Source organism: Pithys albifrons, chromosome 16, assembly GCF_047495875.1.
Source record: "Pithys albifrons albifrons isolate INPA30051 chromosome 16, PitAlb_v1, whole genome shotgun sequence".
Taxonomy (NCBI): domain Eukaryota; kingdom Metazoa; phylum Chordata; class Aves; order Passeriformes; family Thamnophilidae; genus Pithys; species Pithys albifrons.
The window spans coordinates 4,665,689-4,681,945 of record NC_092473.1 but is presented as its reverse complement, the minus strand read 5'-3'; the positions used below and the strand labels follow the sequence as shown (position 1 = coordinate 4,681,945).

At 39.4% G+C, this 16,257-nt stretch overlaps 1 protein-coding gene across 34 annotated transcripts in view; it reads right to left on the bottom strand.

The window, feature by feature from the left end:
• The window catches only part of RBFOX1 (RNA binding fox-1 homolog 1), a 795,203-nt gene that overhangs the window by 125,599 nt on the left and 653,347 nt on the right, over positions 1 to 16,257 (bottom strand). For 33 of the 34 annotated variants that reach the window (XM_071570925.1, XM_071570934.1, XM_071570936.1 and 30 more), the window contains one exon: positions 2,811 to 3,053. The exons of the other annotated variant lie outside the window; for it this stretch is intronic. In XM_071570925.1, coding sequence (XP_071427026.1) covers positions 2,811 to 3,053 — 243 coding nt within the window. The remainder of the gene's footprint in view (positions 1 to 2,810; positions 3,054 to 16,257) is intronic. 34 annotated transcript variants of the gene reach the window in all.

Sequence of the window (16,257 nt, the reverse complement as noted above, 5' to 3'; positions counted from 1 at the left end):
TGGAACCTACCAAACAAATGCCACTAGGTCCCCACACCAATTCCACTCAAAACTCTTCGAATGGAAATCAACTATTCTCAAAGGTAGCAGGAACTGGAAAGAAACCTACTTTTTCCCCTTCAACAATAAAGACCACATGGAGTTACAATGTTGACATAGTGCTATTGAAGCTCTATTTCATAATAAAAACTTATATTATTAAATTTACAGAGAGATGAGCACAGCTGGACCCTCGTAATGTTACAAAGCCCATGTCAAATCTGCCTGGGATCCATCTGCATATACCTATTTATGATGTCTCCACAGTTTGCCCAGTGCAATGGCTAATGAGACCCAGCATAGCAGATATTAAATCTTGGTACCCATAACTAAATTGTGCAAACAATATTTGACTGTAAGTTTGTAAAACTAAACTGGTGAGCAATGTGTTACATGTCAGTGCAGCTCCACAGAGATACACACACTTCTTGCAAACCTCTCTTTTCATTGCCTTGTTCTCCAGGGAGGGAGGGCATCCACAACTTTCAACATTAACATTCCAATTTGGAAAAACATATCTTTTTAAAAACCAAGCCAAGCTAAAACTTTCTCAAATATATCTAAAGTCAAAAGGAAGGAAATCTAATTCTTTATAAACAGCATGGGAGCTACTTTGAAATGTTCTGTCCGTTTCTGTGTAAGAAAGGAAACAGGAATGCAAAAAATGATCCATAAAAAAAAGGCAAATAACTCTACTATTTTCCCCAAATACAACAGGTTTGTGGAATTCAAGGGTTACCCTTCAGAGAATGGAAATTCACTCCAAGGGGAAGCAGAAGGGAAAAGGTGCCTAACAGGTAAAATACAAGCTGGATATTAGGAAGGCAAAAGGAAAGTAAGAACAGATAGCAAAGGACACGAAACCAAATAACAATAAAGCTATTAGCATATCAGAAGCAGGAAACTTTGCAGGGAATCATTGGATTTGCTAGAGCTGGGATTGAATAGAGCACTTGAAGAAGATAAGGGCATTGCAGACAACCCAAACTATGTCTTTTCACCAGCCTTTGCTATGGAAAATGCTGAGAAAACACATCCCTGACTTCCCTGATAAAGTGACTGACACTTCTTCAAACTGAAAAATCAAAACGGGGAGAGGAAACCCAATCAATTGAAAGCAATAAATGATGAGGGATGAGCTCCTGTCCCGCTGCCATCGACAGGGCTTTGCCATTGACTTTAGCACTGTCAGTATTTTCCTTCAGACATGAACAGCAACAGTTTCAAAATGTGGAAAGGCTGAGCTGGGCATCAGAGTGGACTGTTCAAGGTGCAGCTGTGGTCAAAAACCCCAGCACAATCACAGAATAAAGAAAGAATGAGATAGGGATGGTAGGAAACCCCATATTTTTAGCCAATATCCAATTTCATCTGGAGTACCATTCAGCTTAGAATTCCTGCTCTAAACCAATGATGGTGGCATTTGAGTTTGACACCAATTAAAAATGATTATGGAGGCAAATTTTTCAAGCTGGAAAGAACCAAGAATTTAAGTTAGGAAAGAGATGGATAGAAGGGGACAATGTTGAGCTGTAAAGAATACTAAAATAATAAATAAATAGGGTGCTCTCGAATTTCAGCTTTCTCATGCTGCTAGAGCAAAGGGCTACTCAGGGCAATAAAAAGTTACCACGTCAAAACCAAAAGGACCGAAACAATTTACTGCATAAACCACAAAAATGTGTAATTACTACACAAGGATCTATCCATGATAATAGCAAGGAATATTCTTCTATGCTTTTGCTATAGTTTTTTTCAGTTGTTCATACCCATATTTAGTGGCACGGCAACAAACATAAATTTACAGAACAACTCCTTTAAGTGCATATGGTTTCCCTTTCCTCGTGCCCTCTTGCCTTTCAGGCTGGCTCTGTGCCAGGGCAGGAAGGGGCATGGAGCATGGCTGGGGCAAGGATGAGCACAGCCAGGGCAGATGTTCCCAGCACATGCTCCAACTGCCTGTTCTGTGCTCAATCCTACACGTGTAACACAGTCAGTTGATGGCTCAGAAATCTGCCAGCTGTTGGTACTGGATATATTGTGTCCCACTCTGGAATTAAGACAGAAGCACTAAACTATCAATGTGTGAAATTTGTGACTTAAATTACAAGGTAGAGCCATCCAAGGAGTCTCTTGCATAATTCATGACACTTCAGAACTTTATATATAAATCAAATAAAAGGCAAGTCTATCATTTCTGCTCTGTTGAGCACGGATCCACACACAGCTTGGGTAATGGCTGCACAAACAAGCTCCCTAGAAAATACAGTATTACAGACACGTTCTTCTCAATACTCATTCACACAGTAATTTTAGTACAGTATCTTTCAATGAACACTTTTATTAAAAACTACTTGTAAGTGTCAAAAGCACAGAGGTCATTAAAAATAACCAAATGAGTCTGGTTTGCATTTTTTGGTTGTTTTCTTTTCCCTGCAAATGAATGCCTACAAACACTCATTTGCATTTTTCCATATTGGACTTAATTAAACTTTATGATATGATTCATGGGCTGGCTATTAATCATTTTGTCTAATACTGTTGCAAAGGAAACTACAGATTCTACAAAGCTCTGACACTTACTAAGAGGCTCCAAACCCAGTGAAAATATATCCTGTAAGTTCAATTATAAACTTTGACAGACTTTCAGCCTTCCCACGGTGACTAAGCCCAACACAAATGAAGTGTGGTAACAGAACCGTAAACACCATCGATAAACACAAACAGAACTGGAAACAGAGCGCTTGAAAAGAGCTGTAACCTTGACTTACTGTGGCTGTGCCAGAGACAGTTTGTGCATTTGTGTCAGCTGCACTCTGTTCAGAGTGTGTCTGGGCAGGAGGGTACATGTTTAACGTGTGCTCTGGAACAGTGGTTTGGCCTGTGTAGTCGGGAGCTGGATGCGGATGTGGGGCTGGGTACTCTGCAGGGATACCGTTCTGAGGTGGAGCGAACTGGGCTGAGGCATAAGGCTGTGCCATCGTGTCAGGAGGTGCTGTAGCTTCCTGATTACCCTGCAAAAAGCAAAGGGAAAAAAAGGAAGAAGAAATGTGGTGTGAGATTAAAGAAGAGAAGATGCTGCACATGTAACGCAGAAAGGGATGACAGCTCTGCTATGACTTCTGGCCTGAAAGGGCACAGGAAGGACAATATTTCTTATCTGAATTAAATGCATTTTGCTAACCCTATGAAATAATATTATAATTAGACAAACAAATCTGCTATTCACTGGATAATTATAGGCAATTCTTTAAGCAGGAAAGGTCAGTGAAATCTGTCTGAACTAAGGCTTTGGCTCAGACAAGGAACAGAGGCAAAGCCAGAGCACAACTGCCAGGACAGAGCTCTGCTAAGATCAGCTCACTGGTTATGACCCAGTCAATTTTACCACAGGCAGAACACAATATATGCAACCTACACACAGGGCAGGACTTGGGTTATGTTATGTTAACATAACTGCGTTATGTTATGTTAACATAACCATACACTGAAAATACCTGTATCAATTCATGCTTTGAAGAGTCAGAAAACTCTGAGGTATTTTGTACAGAGCAACTGCACACCACAAACCAAAATAATAACGAGACCCAGTCAAAATATTCAAATTTTTAATCTACAAATGCATCACGTCAAAACATCAAACTAACATAAAACAAAAACTCCATATTGTAGCCTGACAAAAGAAATAGATTTAAGAACTTTAATTTTTTTCAATTTGAAGACAATAGTGTTTTATTTCCGTATCAAAATAAGCCTATACAATTAAAAACAAAACTCATCTCTTTATAGTTAAATCCATCTTTCCATCTGATTAAAAAAGCGGAGCCTGTTAATGTGACAGAAAACTTCTGGCTAAATGCTTTGCTCATACCAAAAAGCAGTAATTCTAGGGGAGGAAATGTACACAACAATCTTTCAGACCCCACATAAAAGATGTCCAAACCACGACGCTGCATGAGACAGCATGAGAGGCCATTAGTCCAGGGACTATCCCAACCTCAGAGCTAATTTACAAGATCAAATTATCCCCCTAAATAGCAAGTAATGCAAAAAATGCATACTTAAGTAAAAAATTAATTAGTTCTTCAACTACTCCAACGTTCTCCCACCAAGGCATGTACAAGTACCTGCACAAGATTACTGCAGGGATTTGTTTTATTTGTACTCATCAGTTCTTGACTTCCTAATTTTAAAATAGGTTGAATAGGATAAATAAAAGACAATATTTTGCACTTTGTACTTAAGGACATTTCCAGCCAATTTCAACTAATTCAGCCATCAGTTCTCTGACCTGAACTGGTCCTAAATTCAAGAGCTTTTAAAAGTTTGCACAGGAATAAGTTTGGTAGATATCAGGCTTAGGAAGAGAAAATTAAATTTTCCTCTGTAAAAGGTATTAAGTGAACTCTAAAAGAATTAAAACTTCTTATTAGCAGTAAAACACTCTCTAATTTTAATCCCATCTTTGCTACTGTTTCAGGCAGGCCTTGAGCAAGTAGTTTATATGCTTCATTCAAACATCTTTAAAATGAAAACAGTGACATTTACAGACTTCACAGAGTTAAGTCTGCTTCATTTCCATACATCTACAATCATTCCAAGGTTAATGCTGCACTGAAACAGGCCTTGTTAAATTTCTGTGAAGGTTAAAAACTCTTGTAAATGTATATTTATACCCTCTTCAATTAAAACGGTAAAGTTCCTTTCTTATTTTTTTTACCTAATACTTTTACTGTTAAAAAAACTCCAGATGAAGCAAAAGCCAGCAATGACTGGATTACACCGGAGACACTCATTAAATGTTAAAGAAGTATTTTTAAAACTTGTGGGGGTGGCAGTCGACCTGATTTTAATCAGCTGGTTCAGGAAGGGCTTCAGCAAGTGGTGAGGCTGAACAAAAAGCATGTCTGAATTCTGCCTGTATAAGCATTTTCCCTGTGCTGGTGGCTGCTGCTCCACGAGCTACCCCTCATGTCAGATGCTAAACAGGACATCAGAGGCAGCAGCTGCTGCAAGAGAACAATAATGGCAACAAAGGCACCAAGGGCTCATGTCCAGGTGCACTTGATCGAAAGCTTTTTGCACTACCTGGAGCCCTAAACCAGATGTTGCCAAGACCCCCACTGTTTTTCATTAACCTTGACAGCAGTTCCACGAGGACCCCAGTTAATATTCAAAGCATTCACACTTAGTGCTAATTACAGCTAATATTTAATTAAGAGGGTTGAACTTTTATATTGTTTTCACCAGCAACTCCAAACTTTTTAGATTTATTATAAAATGGCAAATTGCACTGGCAATTCCAGACCTTCACAGCGTTGAGACTCCTCTACATCTTTCATTAGACTTGATCAGCTGAGGTGTGGCACATTTATGGATAACTGAGACTTCATTACTAAGTAAATAATGAAGGGTCAGGGATGTATTTGTTTGCCTTTTTTCTTTTTTTTTTTTTTAGTAACTTGTACATACTCAGGCATTTACAGCCTTACCATTAAACACAACCCCAGTATGCTCAGAGCAGAAAACTGGCACACAAGATCATCAATGCAGCCATTGCATGTTCATCAAATTTTTTGGAGGACAGAGAACATTAAAGAAATTATACTTCTGCATGCTACTGTAGGCCCTAAGTTTAAAATTATAGCAACAATAAACCTTAGATGTTCCTCTCCTAAAACCAGTAAGTACTGAAACCTTTCCTAGCCTTTAAAATGGGTGTGAGTCTATTATTCACAATTAATTCAACAGCCACAGTATTACCATGCAGTATAAAAGCATGTTTGTATAAATCTGTTCTTTAGTACTTTCTTGGGTAATAATAGCCAAAGCTCATTGCTTAGAATATGAGTTTATATCAATAACAATGCAGAGTCAACTATCAGGCATTTGCATGTACATATGGTTGATGGAAACTCCAGGCTACACAACAGTCAGATACACTTGAATAGAATATAAAGAATCAAAAATTCTTTAAATAGAATCACCTAAAATCTCCCTTTATTGCTCTCTTTGAAATACAGTGAACTAAAATGAATAAGAGAAATAATAGTTCTAATGCATTAAGTTGAAAATATGAACTGACCCTAAAAGCAACAGGAAATATTGATCCTAATTAGCTCAAGAACTCCAGTATTAGAGTAATTCCAAAGCTGTGTGTGACAGTACACAGACACTGCTCGATACCACCTAGGCATGAGAGGCTAAAAGAAGTTGTCCCTTCAGACTCAGTTCCAAATACCTTTAAGATTAAATGACCTCTTAATGCTCACTTTGTGCCTGGTTTTTTAAAAATAGTGGTTGTTGGCAAGGGCAAGAAGAACAAAGGATGGCAGACAGTCAGGCTCTGCTAAATGTTCTGGCCCGAGTCTTAATGAAAACCACATTTCAACTGAAAAATATGCTTTACGTGGCAGTGTATAAAATCAAATTTATTGCTTTCTGCTTAAATGTTGAACTCTAAAGAACCAAAACAAAAAAGGATTCCAACGATGTAGGTAAGTGAAGGCTCTCCTATTCCATCTATATTACCCTATTTGAGGAAAAGCTTAGAATTTAAACGGCTCCCAGTATCTCAGATCTCCACGTGCCTTTCCAGCATCTTCTGCTCTGACAGGATTTCATAATTAAGAAATGCACGAGAAGTGTCAAAACATAATAAAGCAGCTTGTTCTGTTTGTACACAAAAGAGAGAACACAGAAAACATTACTTATGCAGCGTCCCTTTTTAAACCCACATTTGCAGCACACAAATGGATTCAATGAAAACCTTTCTGCCTGCCTGTATTTTAAAGTCGAGCTAACAGTTTATTGTTTGTTTTACTCTGGTCTCCGTTTGGTGCATTTTGTTTCTTTGGCAAGAGGTATTTTGCCTTTAGAGAAAGCCTCCTGTGCTGTAGTTAAATGAGCCAAACTGCATCACATCCTTAGGGCACAGAGACAAAGAAAATGCAACATCACTCTGCAAACCTGCTGCTTCTAAGAGCAGCTCAGTTACATACATCAAGCACAGCAGAGACACGATCCCCACTGGAGCCTGCCCTCCTTCAGGCTTAAGCAACAAAACATGTATGAGAAGTCTTGCATGCAGTGCTGCAGCTGGTTATAACTGCCCTGGCTTGCCTGAAATCAAGAGTTTCGAGCGAAAATAAAAGTGCAAATACCTGCTGTACCATCCTGCTGCCTTTATTCTCCATACACTTGGCAGCTGCTCTAGTCCCAGGCCATGCAGCATCTGCCCAAGGCGAGCATCACTTACGGGCGAGGGCGTGGGGGCGGTGTGGGGTGTGCCCCAGTGGGGAGCACAGGGGTCCTGCAGCAGGGGCAGCCCATGCAGGGCTTGCTGACCTCCCTCCCAACATCTGCCTGCTCCCAAAACCTGAGCCAGATGGGGCTCCTTCAGTGTGCAGGGCCTCGCCCCATCAATCACAGCAGGCCACTCCTCTGTCTCCTGCCACTGCTCATGGAGTGCACCACTGAGCAGATGATTACACACAGGAAAAGGAAAAACACAGTCTGACTACATTAATAGCTGCTCTAAAAACACTGGGAATGCTACTATGTAAGTTGCTGGAAGCTGAACATTTTTGGTTCAAAATTTAGAGGGATGTATTGAAAGTTCCAAAACTCCCTATGGTTCCAGGGCTTTGGGATACCTACAACGTACAATAACACGTGTGCATTTCCATGGGATTAATTCTTCTTCCATATGGCAGAGTTAATATCGGTAAGATTTCTATTTTGGAATTGCTGCAAGTAAACTGTCGATATTGAACTAGCCTGGTTTAGATTAAATGTACTTTATCCTTCCATTCAAATAAAAAATAGTTTCCTTTTTTGTTTCATTTCATGACATCCCTCTTGCTTAGCAGGGGAAATATTTCAGAAATGCTTCCAAGGTTTACTTCTGTGAGACACTTTAAGCAACTTAATGCTTCACTGTTATAGGAACTTTCCTAGATGCTCTGGAGATAGTTTTAAAATTATTAAATTTTTAAGCAAATCACATACATTAAAAAAAGAAAGGAAAAAAAAGAACAACCAACAACTAAAAAGATACAGACAACCCTAAAAAATATATACTTTTTGCCACTCTGGCTACAGACATCAGGATTTGGAAACAGGGCAGACACATAACACAGGAATTATTCTAAGAAACCTTCTAATTCAAAGGGGTGGGCAGAGCAAGGAACAGTCATCAATTCATCATTAAACTTATATTCCAAGTGAAATACATTGGAATTCTTTAAAGTGGCAGCGTAATTCTTTCAGATTTGTTGCTGGCACTCTCCAATTAATGATAATAAAAGCAGCCACTTCAGATTTTTCAGAAGGAATCAGACATTCAACCACACTGGACTGATAATCACAACTGACTGACTCTGTGAGCTTTCTCTGTTGTAGCTTAATTATCTGACCAGGCCACTTGACTCACATCATTTGCTTCTGCAATCACACCAAATGAATTCTCCAGCCTCCTCTCTTTTTTGGAAGGTTCAGTACAAAGCCAAATTCAGTTTTCATTCGTTCCAAAAGACGGGTGTCCTCAGAAGGAGGAAAGATAATGCAGAACAAGTTCTTCCAGAGAGCATGGGGGGGTAACAGCAAGTAAGCAAAAGAAAATTTCTTCACTATCTAAGCAAGAAAGTACCATCTCTACTTCCATTTCAGAGCAACATTTACTTTTGGTCTTTTTCACATAGAACACACTTTATTCCAGTAAAAGTCTGTGCTACTGCTACCTATGTGTGGTAATGAAACGTTCACTTTGTGTCAGTGCCTGAAGAATGGAACAGACTAAGAACTGAAACTTCACAACAGCCTGCAAAGAACAGTTACTTAACTTAAGAGAAGACAGCAAACAACTTGCTAAAAACTAAGACGTACTCTGAAATCCTGCCTGAATTCAAGCCCACACAGTAGTATGGACATACTGATACAGAGAAAGCATTCCCTCCAACACTTTCATTCTTTCCAACTGTCACTGCTGAAACTTTCTGCTCCTTTTATGATGCTGTGATTCCTTATTACCATAGATTTCCTTGTCACACACGGCAATTCTTCCTCCTGCTACTTCAATGACCCAACACAGATTGGACGTGGCGCTGGGTGCCATGATCTAGTAAAGGGACTGGAGTTGGACCAAGGGTTGGACTCGATGATCTTGGAGGTCTTTTCCAACCCAATCGATTCTATGAAATGGACATGACTGTCACACTGATTTGCTTTACTTGCACATTAACACCTAATTTTTTTCTTTTTTATGTAAGTTTTCTGCCTGTCCCTCACTTTCTCCAACCCTGACTCTCAAGTATTTTGTACAGGTCTTTTCAACTGCAGCTCAGCCTGGTATTACATCAACCAATATTTCCCTTTTTGAAAATACATGGAAAAAATTTTGGGTCACATTTTGAAAACATGACTCTCCAAAATTGCCTTAAGACTCACATAACAAAAGACTCTGAAGCACTCAGCAGGTGCATCTACAATCCATTTTCACAATGACAACCGATTCTTACAACATTTCAAAAGAAAAGCAAAAAAAAAAAAGAGCTTCTAATTTCCCACAGTTCCATATAGGAAAGAGCATCTAATTTCTTTTACACCTTTAGTGCAGCATATTGAAGAGAATGATGCAACATCTTTGTACCCAAATAGCAGGGAGGAGAGAGGGAAAGAAAAGGATTGGATTGTCAACATAAAAGATGCATAAAAAGCTGTCTGGAGTGTTGGCCTTTAAAGAGGGTAGTATTTAACATTTAGAAGTCTGTCAGTCAGCTATAAGTGCAAGCCCTTGGGCACCAAGACCAGGTCCAAAACTGTCGAACATCTTCATAGAAGACATGTAGGAGGTGTCAGAATGCAAATTCACACAGGCCAGCATACAGGAGGAACAGTTACAGGGCTTTGGAGAAGCCAGAGGAATGGGCTGACAAGAACCAAGTCCTGCTCCTGGGACAGAACAAGCGCTTGCACTGGGAAAGGCTGTGGCCTGCCTGGACAGAGAGCAGTTCTGCAGAAAAGGAGCTGTGAGTCCTGGTGAACAGTGTACAAAGCAGCAGTCTGCCTTTGAGGCAGCACAGGAGAACTGCTCAAAAGGAGAGGCAGTGAGGTGAGCAGACAGATCACCCCTCCCTGCACAGCACTTGTGAGACAGCATCTGGAACACCACGTCCAGCCTGGAGTCCCCCAGGGCAGGAGATGTGTTTCAGAGTTCAGTGGTGGGTTGCCAGGACAGCTGGAGGGCTGGAGCACATGACAGGAGAAGAGGCAGAGGGAGCTGCTCTAGCACTGCCTGCAGAAAGAGGGCTCACAGACAACTTAATTGCATCTTCTTCACTTAACCGATGGTCACGGAGACAGAACCCGGAGGGACAGGGGGAAAGAACAAGGAGAAACAGTCCAAAGCTGCCCAAAGCTGAATTTTGGTTGGGTCTAAAGAATATTGAATATGAGTGAAGTTTAAGCACAGGAACACGCTGCTCAGAGAGGTTATGGCGTCTTGGAGGCTGTTAAACCAGAATTTAAAAAGCCCCTTAGCAACCTAATCTGTATAGTTACCCTGATTTAAAAGGGATGTTGGGATTAGAGGGGTTCTGAAGTTCCCTTTCAGCCTAAATTATGCTATGATTCCGTGTGGTATCAACAGTAACAGAACAGCCTCAAAATGGATTTTATACTTTGATCCTATTTGATGACTTTCCTCACACAGGATTTACTGACAAGCAAGAGACTAAGCATAACTTTTAGTCTGCTTTCTGTCCTCAAGAAACAATGTCTCACTTTTTTTGAGATACATTTGCAATGTTTTCTTAGAAAGATACATTTACATTCATTTAATCCATAGCAAGAGCAGTGTGGAAGTGACAATTGCTACAGTGCAAGCAAGACAAGAAAATGCAATTGTTTTGTTTTTTTTTTCCCAAAGTAATTTAAGGTTGTGAACTATGGCATGTCTTAATTTTCTGCCAAATATCACCATTCTCATCATATGGAGAGGTGCATCGCCTTGTCTCTCCATAGAAAGGACTGTTTTTCTCTACCTTCTGAATGACCTCTAAAACAATAACCACAGGCAGGTAAGTTTTCTAATTTGACCTCTAATTTTTCTAGTGAAATAAAATTTACTTCAAGTATTAATTTATTGAAAGTCACTGTCACCTCCTAAAGCTGAATTGCAGCAAAGTTATTATAACCATTTTCCTATTTTTCTAGTAAAGTGGTTGAAAAAGCCAGGTGGCTTTTTGTGTTGGTTTTTTTTGTTGTGTTTTGTTTTGGGTTTTTTGTGTGTTTTTTTTTATTTGTGTGGTTTTTTTTATTTGTGTTTTTTTCTCTGCAATACTAATTGAAGATATGGGATATACCAACCAGATGACAATCCATGCTTGTGCAGCAAGACTTTGTGTGGTCTAAATATAACCCTGTATTGTGCTTTGTAAGCCTTTCTTTGGGATTCCACTGTGACAGCTCCTATCTTGCAACCTATGCACAAGCAAAAATATTTCCATAATTTGAGTCAAAAAACTCCTCTAAAAGCCACCTTACTGATAAAGGATTGAGCTCTGCAAAGAATTAGAACTCAACAGCAATCAAACCCAGCTGCAGAGGTACGATTTTTGACAGATCACTTCTAGAAATCTGATAAATTCTTTTAATGGAGCTAAAAATAACTCATTTAAAAATTGTTAAAAGTAGAGTTCAACATCTCAATTGAAATTTACTACAAAAACCCCTCTGACAATTTCTCAGGACATCAGGACTGGGTACAGCTCTGTTTTTCAAAAGTGTCTAAATGGGGAAATTTCTTCTAGTTGAGATTGTTACACCAAGTTATCCCCAACCTGGAGATGCTGCCTCACAGAGTCCATTAAATGAACTGCCTTTTCATGCATAAAATATAGAAATGCATTTACTGCATTTGTCAGCCATAGGAAGTGCTGAGAACCTACAGCTGTGTGCTGATGAAACACCCTTGAAGGCCATTTCTTCTGGAGAAAGCAGATCACAGTTTCATGTGTGCCTAAGTAGTGACTTCTGTGTAGCAACCAACAAGGATATAAAACAAACAGCAGGCAGAAGGAGTGAAGAGTGTCACAAGCATTTCACACAGAGAACCAAGAACACAGGCACTGTTTGGGCTGTTCAGCCTAAAGACCTTTGGGTGCTTCACAAAGGCACCAGTGAAGTGGCTGTCACAACGTGTGCTGGGTACCCAGATTTGGAGTAAAACAAGGCTGCAGGGACAGTGTGGGCAGTGCTACCCCCACGACTGAAGGGCAGCAGCAGGTTTTTAAGTTTGAACTGCGATCTCTTTAACTCAACACTTCAAGTGACCTCTTGTAACCAGGACACTGGTTTAGTCTTTCACTGACGAGCTCTGACTGAGCCTCAGAAAACAAAGGGGACATTTCTCTTCACAATCCCTCACGCTGAATCATTCTCTGAGGCAGCACCAACCACAATAACCACGGTGCATCTGTCCGTTGTGAAACAGGGCCAAGTTCCATATCACAAACGGGAGGATCAGTACTTGACTCACCTGAAATAAAACAAGGAACACATCCAGCTAGAGAGGGAAACAAGAAAGCAATGCCATAAGCTGCCTTAAACAGCAAGGCTGACTGGAGATCACACCTGCTTAGCTATTTGGACACAGGGCTGCTGTGGAAGCCACTTCACTGGAACCAACTGGGTTAAGCAACAACTGCTGCAAAACTGTCCCAGCTGAACTAATGGCAGCTGGTTTGCTTTGGTTTACTTTGCTCTACCAGGTAAATGTAAAAGTCTGATTTATTGGTAAACTCTCATAAAGACAATGACATGATTGAGTTTGGGAATTTGAAGGAAGACCAGGAAAACAAGCAGCAGAGTTACAAAGCTGGGCTTCAGGAAAATATCCAGAGAAATGTTATGAATCCCTGAGGTCCATCCTGGAGAGGAAACTGCTGGATGGAGATGTTGATCAAGGAGAAATTCAGCATGCAGGAACAAATGAAAGCAGACACTCAGCAGGCCTACAGGGCTATGCAGAAAGACTCCCAATGAAGACAGACACAAAATGGGAGCATACAAGTGATGGAGTCAAGGCTTGGCAACACAAGATGAGCACAGAAATACTGCTCAGGTACTTGAGGGAAAAACTGGAGGGTTTTTTTTCTTGTCCAGTCTAGCTAGAAAAAGACTAGTGAGGACATCAAGGGTGCAGGAAAGGATTTTTCCAGCTAAAAAAAAGGTAAAGAATCTAAATATTAGAGTTGCTTTCAGAGAATGCCTATTTCCAGTCTCTGTCTCATTTTCAGATTTCCATCACTCTGTTATTTAGGATGGAACACAGATGACCTGAGCTGCAATGACCAGCTAACACAGCAATGCCATCTTGTTTAATGCCAGTTAAAGCAGCATTCATTTTTTGGCACGGAGATTAAATGATGGAACATGACCGCTGATGTTATTTACTTCTGAGATTAAAATGACAATCAAAACACCATTGGGCACAAGGAACAGACAGATTGGCTCTCTGCCTCCGCTACACTTTGCTATGCCTGTTTATCACCGAGATCATTTGCATACTTCAGTGGATGTTTATGTTAAGATGCTGTTAGAGCATTAACAAGTAACTGTTTATCCAACAATGTTTGCCATTAGCAACCTAAGCCCCGGTTCTGAAGAAAAGTAAAGATCTTCTCAACAAGGAGACAAAAAAAGGTGATAAGGTGTGCCCATGCAAAGCAAAATACATGCCTAAACACTCCTAATGTCACAACTGTCTGAAAACAACCAAGAATCTATTAATAGAGTGCTACAATGAATCTCCAGCAGCAAAGACTTCCATTGACTAAACTGACTTGTAAGATCTACTTTGTCAGGTCTAAAAATCTTCTGCTGTTATAGACGGAATCTGCAAAACTACATTGCCTCTCCCTGCACATCATCTTTGGACATTTCTTTTTTTTACTGGCCCTTCTTCACAAGACTGAACATATTCATATGGCTGTAAATCTTGCTGCAAAGCTGCCCTCTGCCTACGCCGTAGGTGCTTAACTCTGGTAGGCTCAAAACCCATTACTTTGAACAAGACATTATTTTAAAATAATACAGATTATAGGACTGGATGAAAATGATCTTTCTGAGCTTACAGTTTTATTTTGTGCCTCTGCTTTTATGGAAGAGAGAGGTGGTGGAAGGAAAGGAAAGCTGCAACAGCACAGAGAAAAACCTTGGCATATTGACCAGAAGCATATGGCTAATTTACAGCAACCACATCCAACAGCATTTGTGTTTATACAGAGCAGAACCATGGATAACAGCCACAGCATCCAAGCTCTGGAATTAGACTAGTTGGGAAGAGAAAAGTTATAGCTTGAAAACTGTTTATAATCCATGGGAACTGGCTGTCTTTTATAGTAGAACATCAGATTAAATAAAAAAACCCCCAAAAATATTGAAACAGTTCTGTATTTGCTGAGTGTGCACCCAGTGAGACGGAGAACACAGCAAATGCCTTTGCATTTGAGCTGCAGAAAAAATTCAGATTAGATATTGCTGCACTGAAATTGATAGCTAGTAGGTATTCAATCAGAAAAGTGGTTTTCTTTTAAATATTACAACACATGGTATAGTACATCACTCGTGTCAAGTTAAATTTAATCATATCACCATGCTTAAAGGAAAAAAACTGAATACCTACTCATATACCCGTGCCAAGAGGGATTATATGAGAGTTTATGAAGCCTTTTCCTTTTATTTAATATTCTGATATCTATATAGAACAATTCTGATATGTATTAAACCCTCAGACTAATCTATTCCATTGTCATTTTAATGCACAGCCTGAACTCGCAGTTACAATATCATGTCCTGTCAATTACTCAGGTTCTTTTATATATATATATATATATATATATATATATATATACATGTCACTACACTCATCTGAACCACCAAGAAAAATGCTCACTGTACAATCCAGCAGAAATAAACTACCTTTCAGCTGCCAGAGACTGCATACAATGAAAACTCTAAACCTGAGTTTCATTCTGGAAAAGTAACCAAAACTGTTGAGTGATGCATATGCCAAGCATGCACTTAGGCAGACCCAACCCATCTCAGAAGACATGAAGACTGCACAGAAATCAGGATCCAAAAGAGGCACCTAAAAGGCACATGTCTATACCTGGCTCTATTTTGCCAAGTCTTTTAGTGAATTCCCCTCTCTTCTCATTCAGATCCTGATTTACTTTTCACTATCATTGAAATCTTTGCCCAACTCTGTCTTCTTCATATTCCTCTTTCCTTATTGCTTCCTCTGCATTCTCCTTCTACACCTACCCACAAAAATCTGACTCTCCTCTTTGACATTTTTTGCAACAATTGAGAGCATGTAAATGCAAAATGTTATGACTGACATGGTAACACAGTAACTCTGCCTAAGTTACCATATGAAAAGCAACCAATGACCTTCATATATACATATATATATATTAAATTTCATGCAAAATAACTTATATAATTGTGAATTATCATGAGAAGAATTCAGGCTACAGGACTGTAGAGATTGTTTTTCATCGGCTCCCATTTATTCCAGGTACCATTACAGCCAATTAATCCAGGATCTGAAAGGTGAATTGATATTTTGAAAATGGACAAAACTATGGAATTTCCCATTTGTGGGTCTTACAGGGGTAAGTATATTAATTGCCTTGTGGAAATAACCACATAGGCTTCATTGCTTCTCAGCTGATTTCATGTAGTAACAAAATGTGTAGCATTTGGATATCTAAATTCTGCAACTATTTCCAAAACTAATATTTCCACTGCTGACAGTTCTAAAGAATAGTAGGGAGGGGGGAGAAAAAAAACACAACAAATTAGCAAATTTCAGTTAAAAAAGGTGAAAAAGTAGATTCAAATCCTCCCATAAAAGTCTGCAGAGAGTGCTGCAATTGAGAAAGACAATGCACAGAAACCTCAGTGTTAGTGTCACACACACATCTGTGTGTTCATGGTATCAAACTAAGAACCAAATTCAATGGAGAGTTGTGAATCCCAGTAAATTGATTTGAAAATGTTGTTTGCCAATAAAGGTTATGGAAAAAAATCAAATTATTATTGTAACTTAATTTCAGAAACATACTTTGAACACTGGTCAAATAACCCGAACTCAAGACCTCTCACACACTTCAGAAGCAAACAAATTATGACATAAATTATTACTAATTA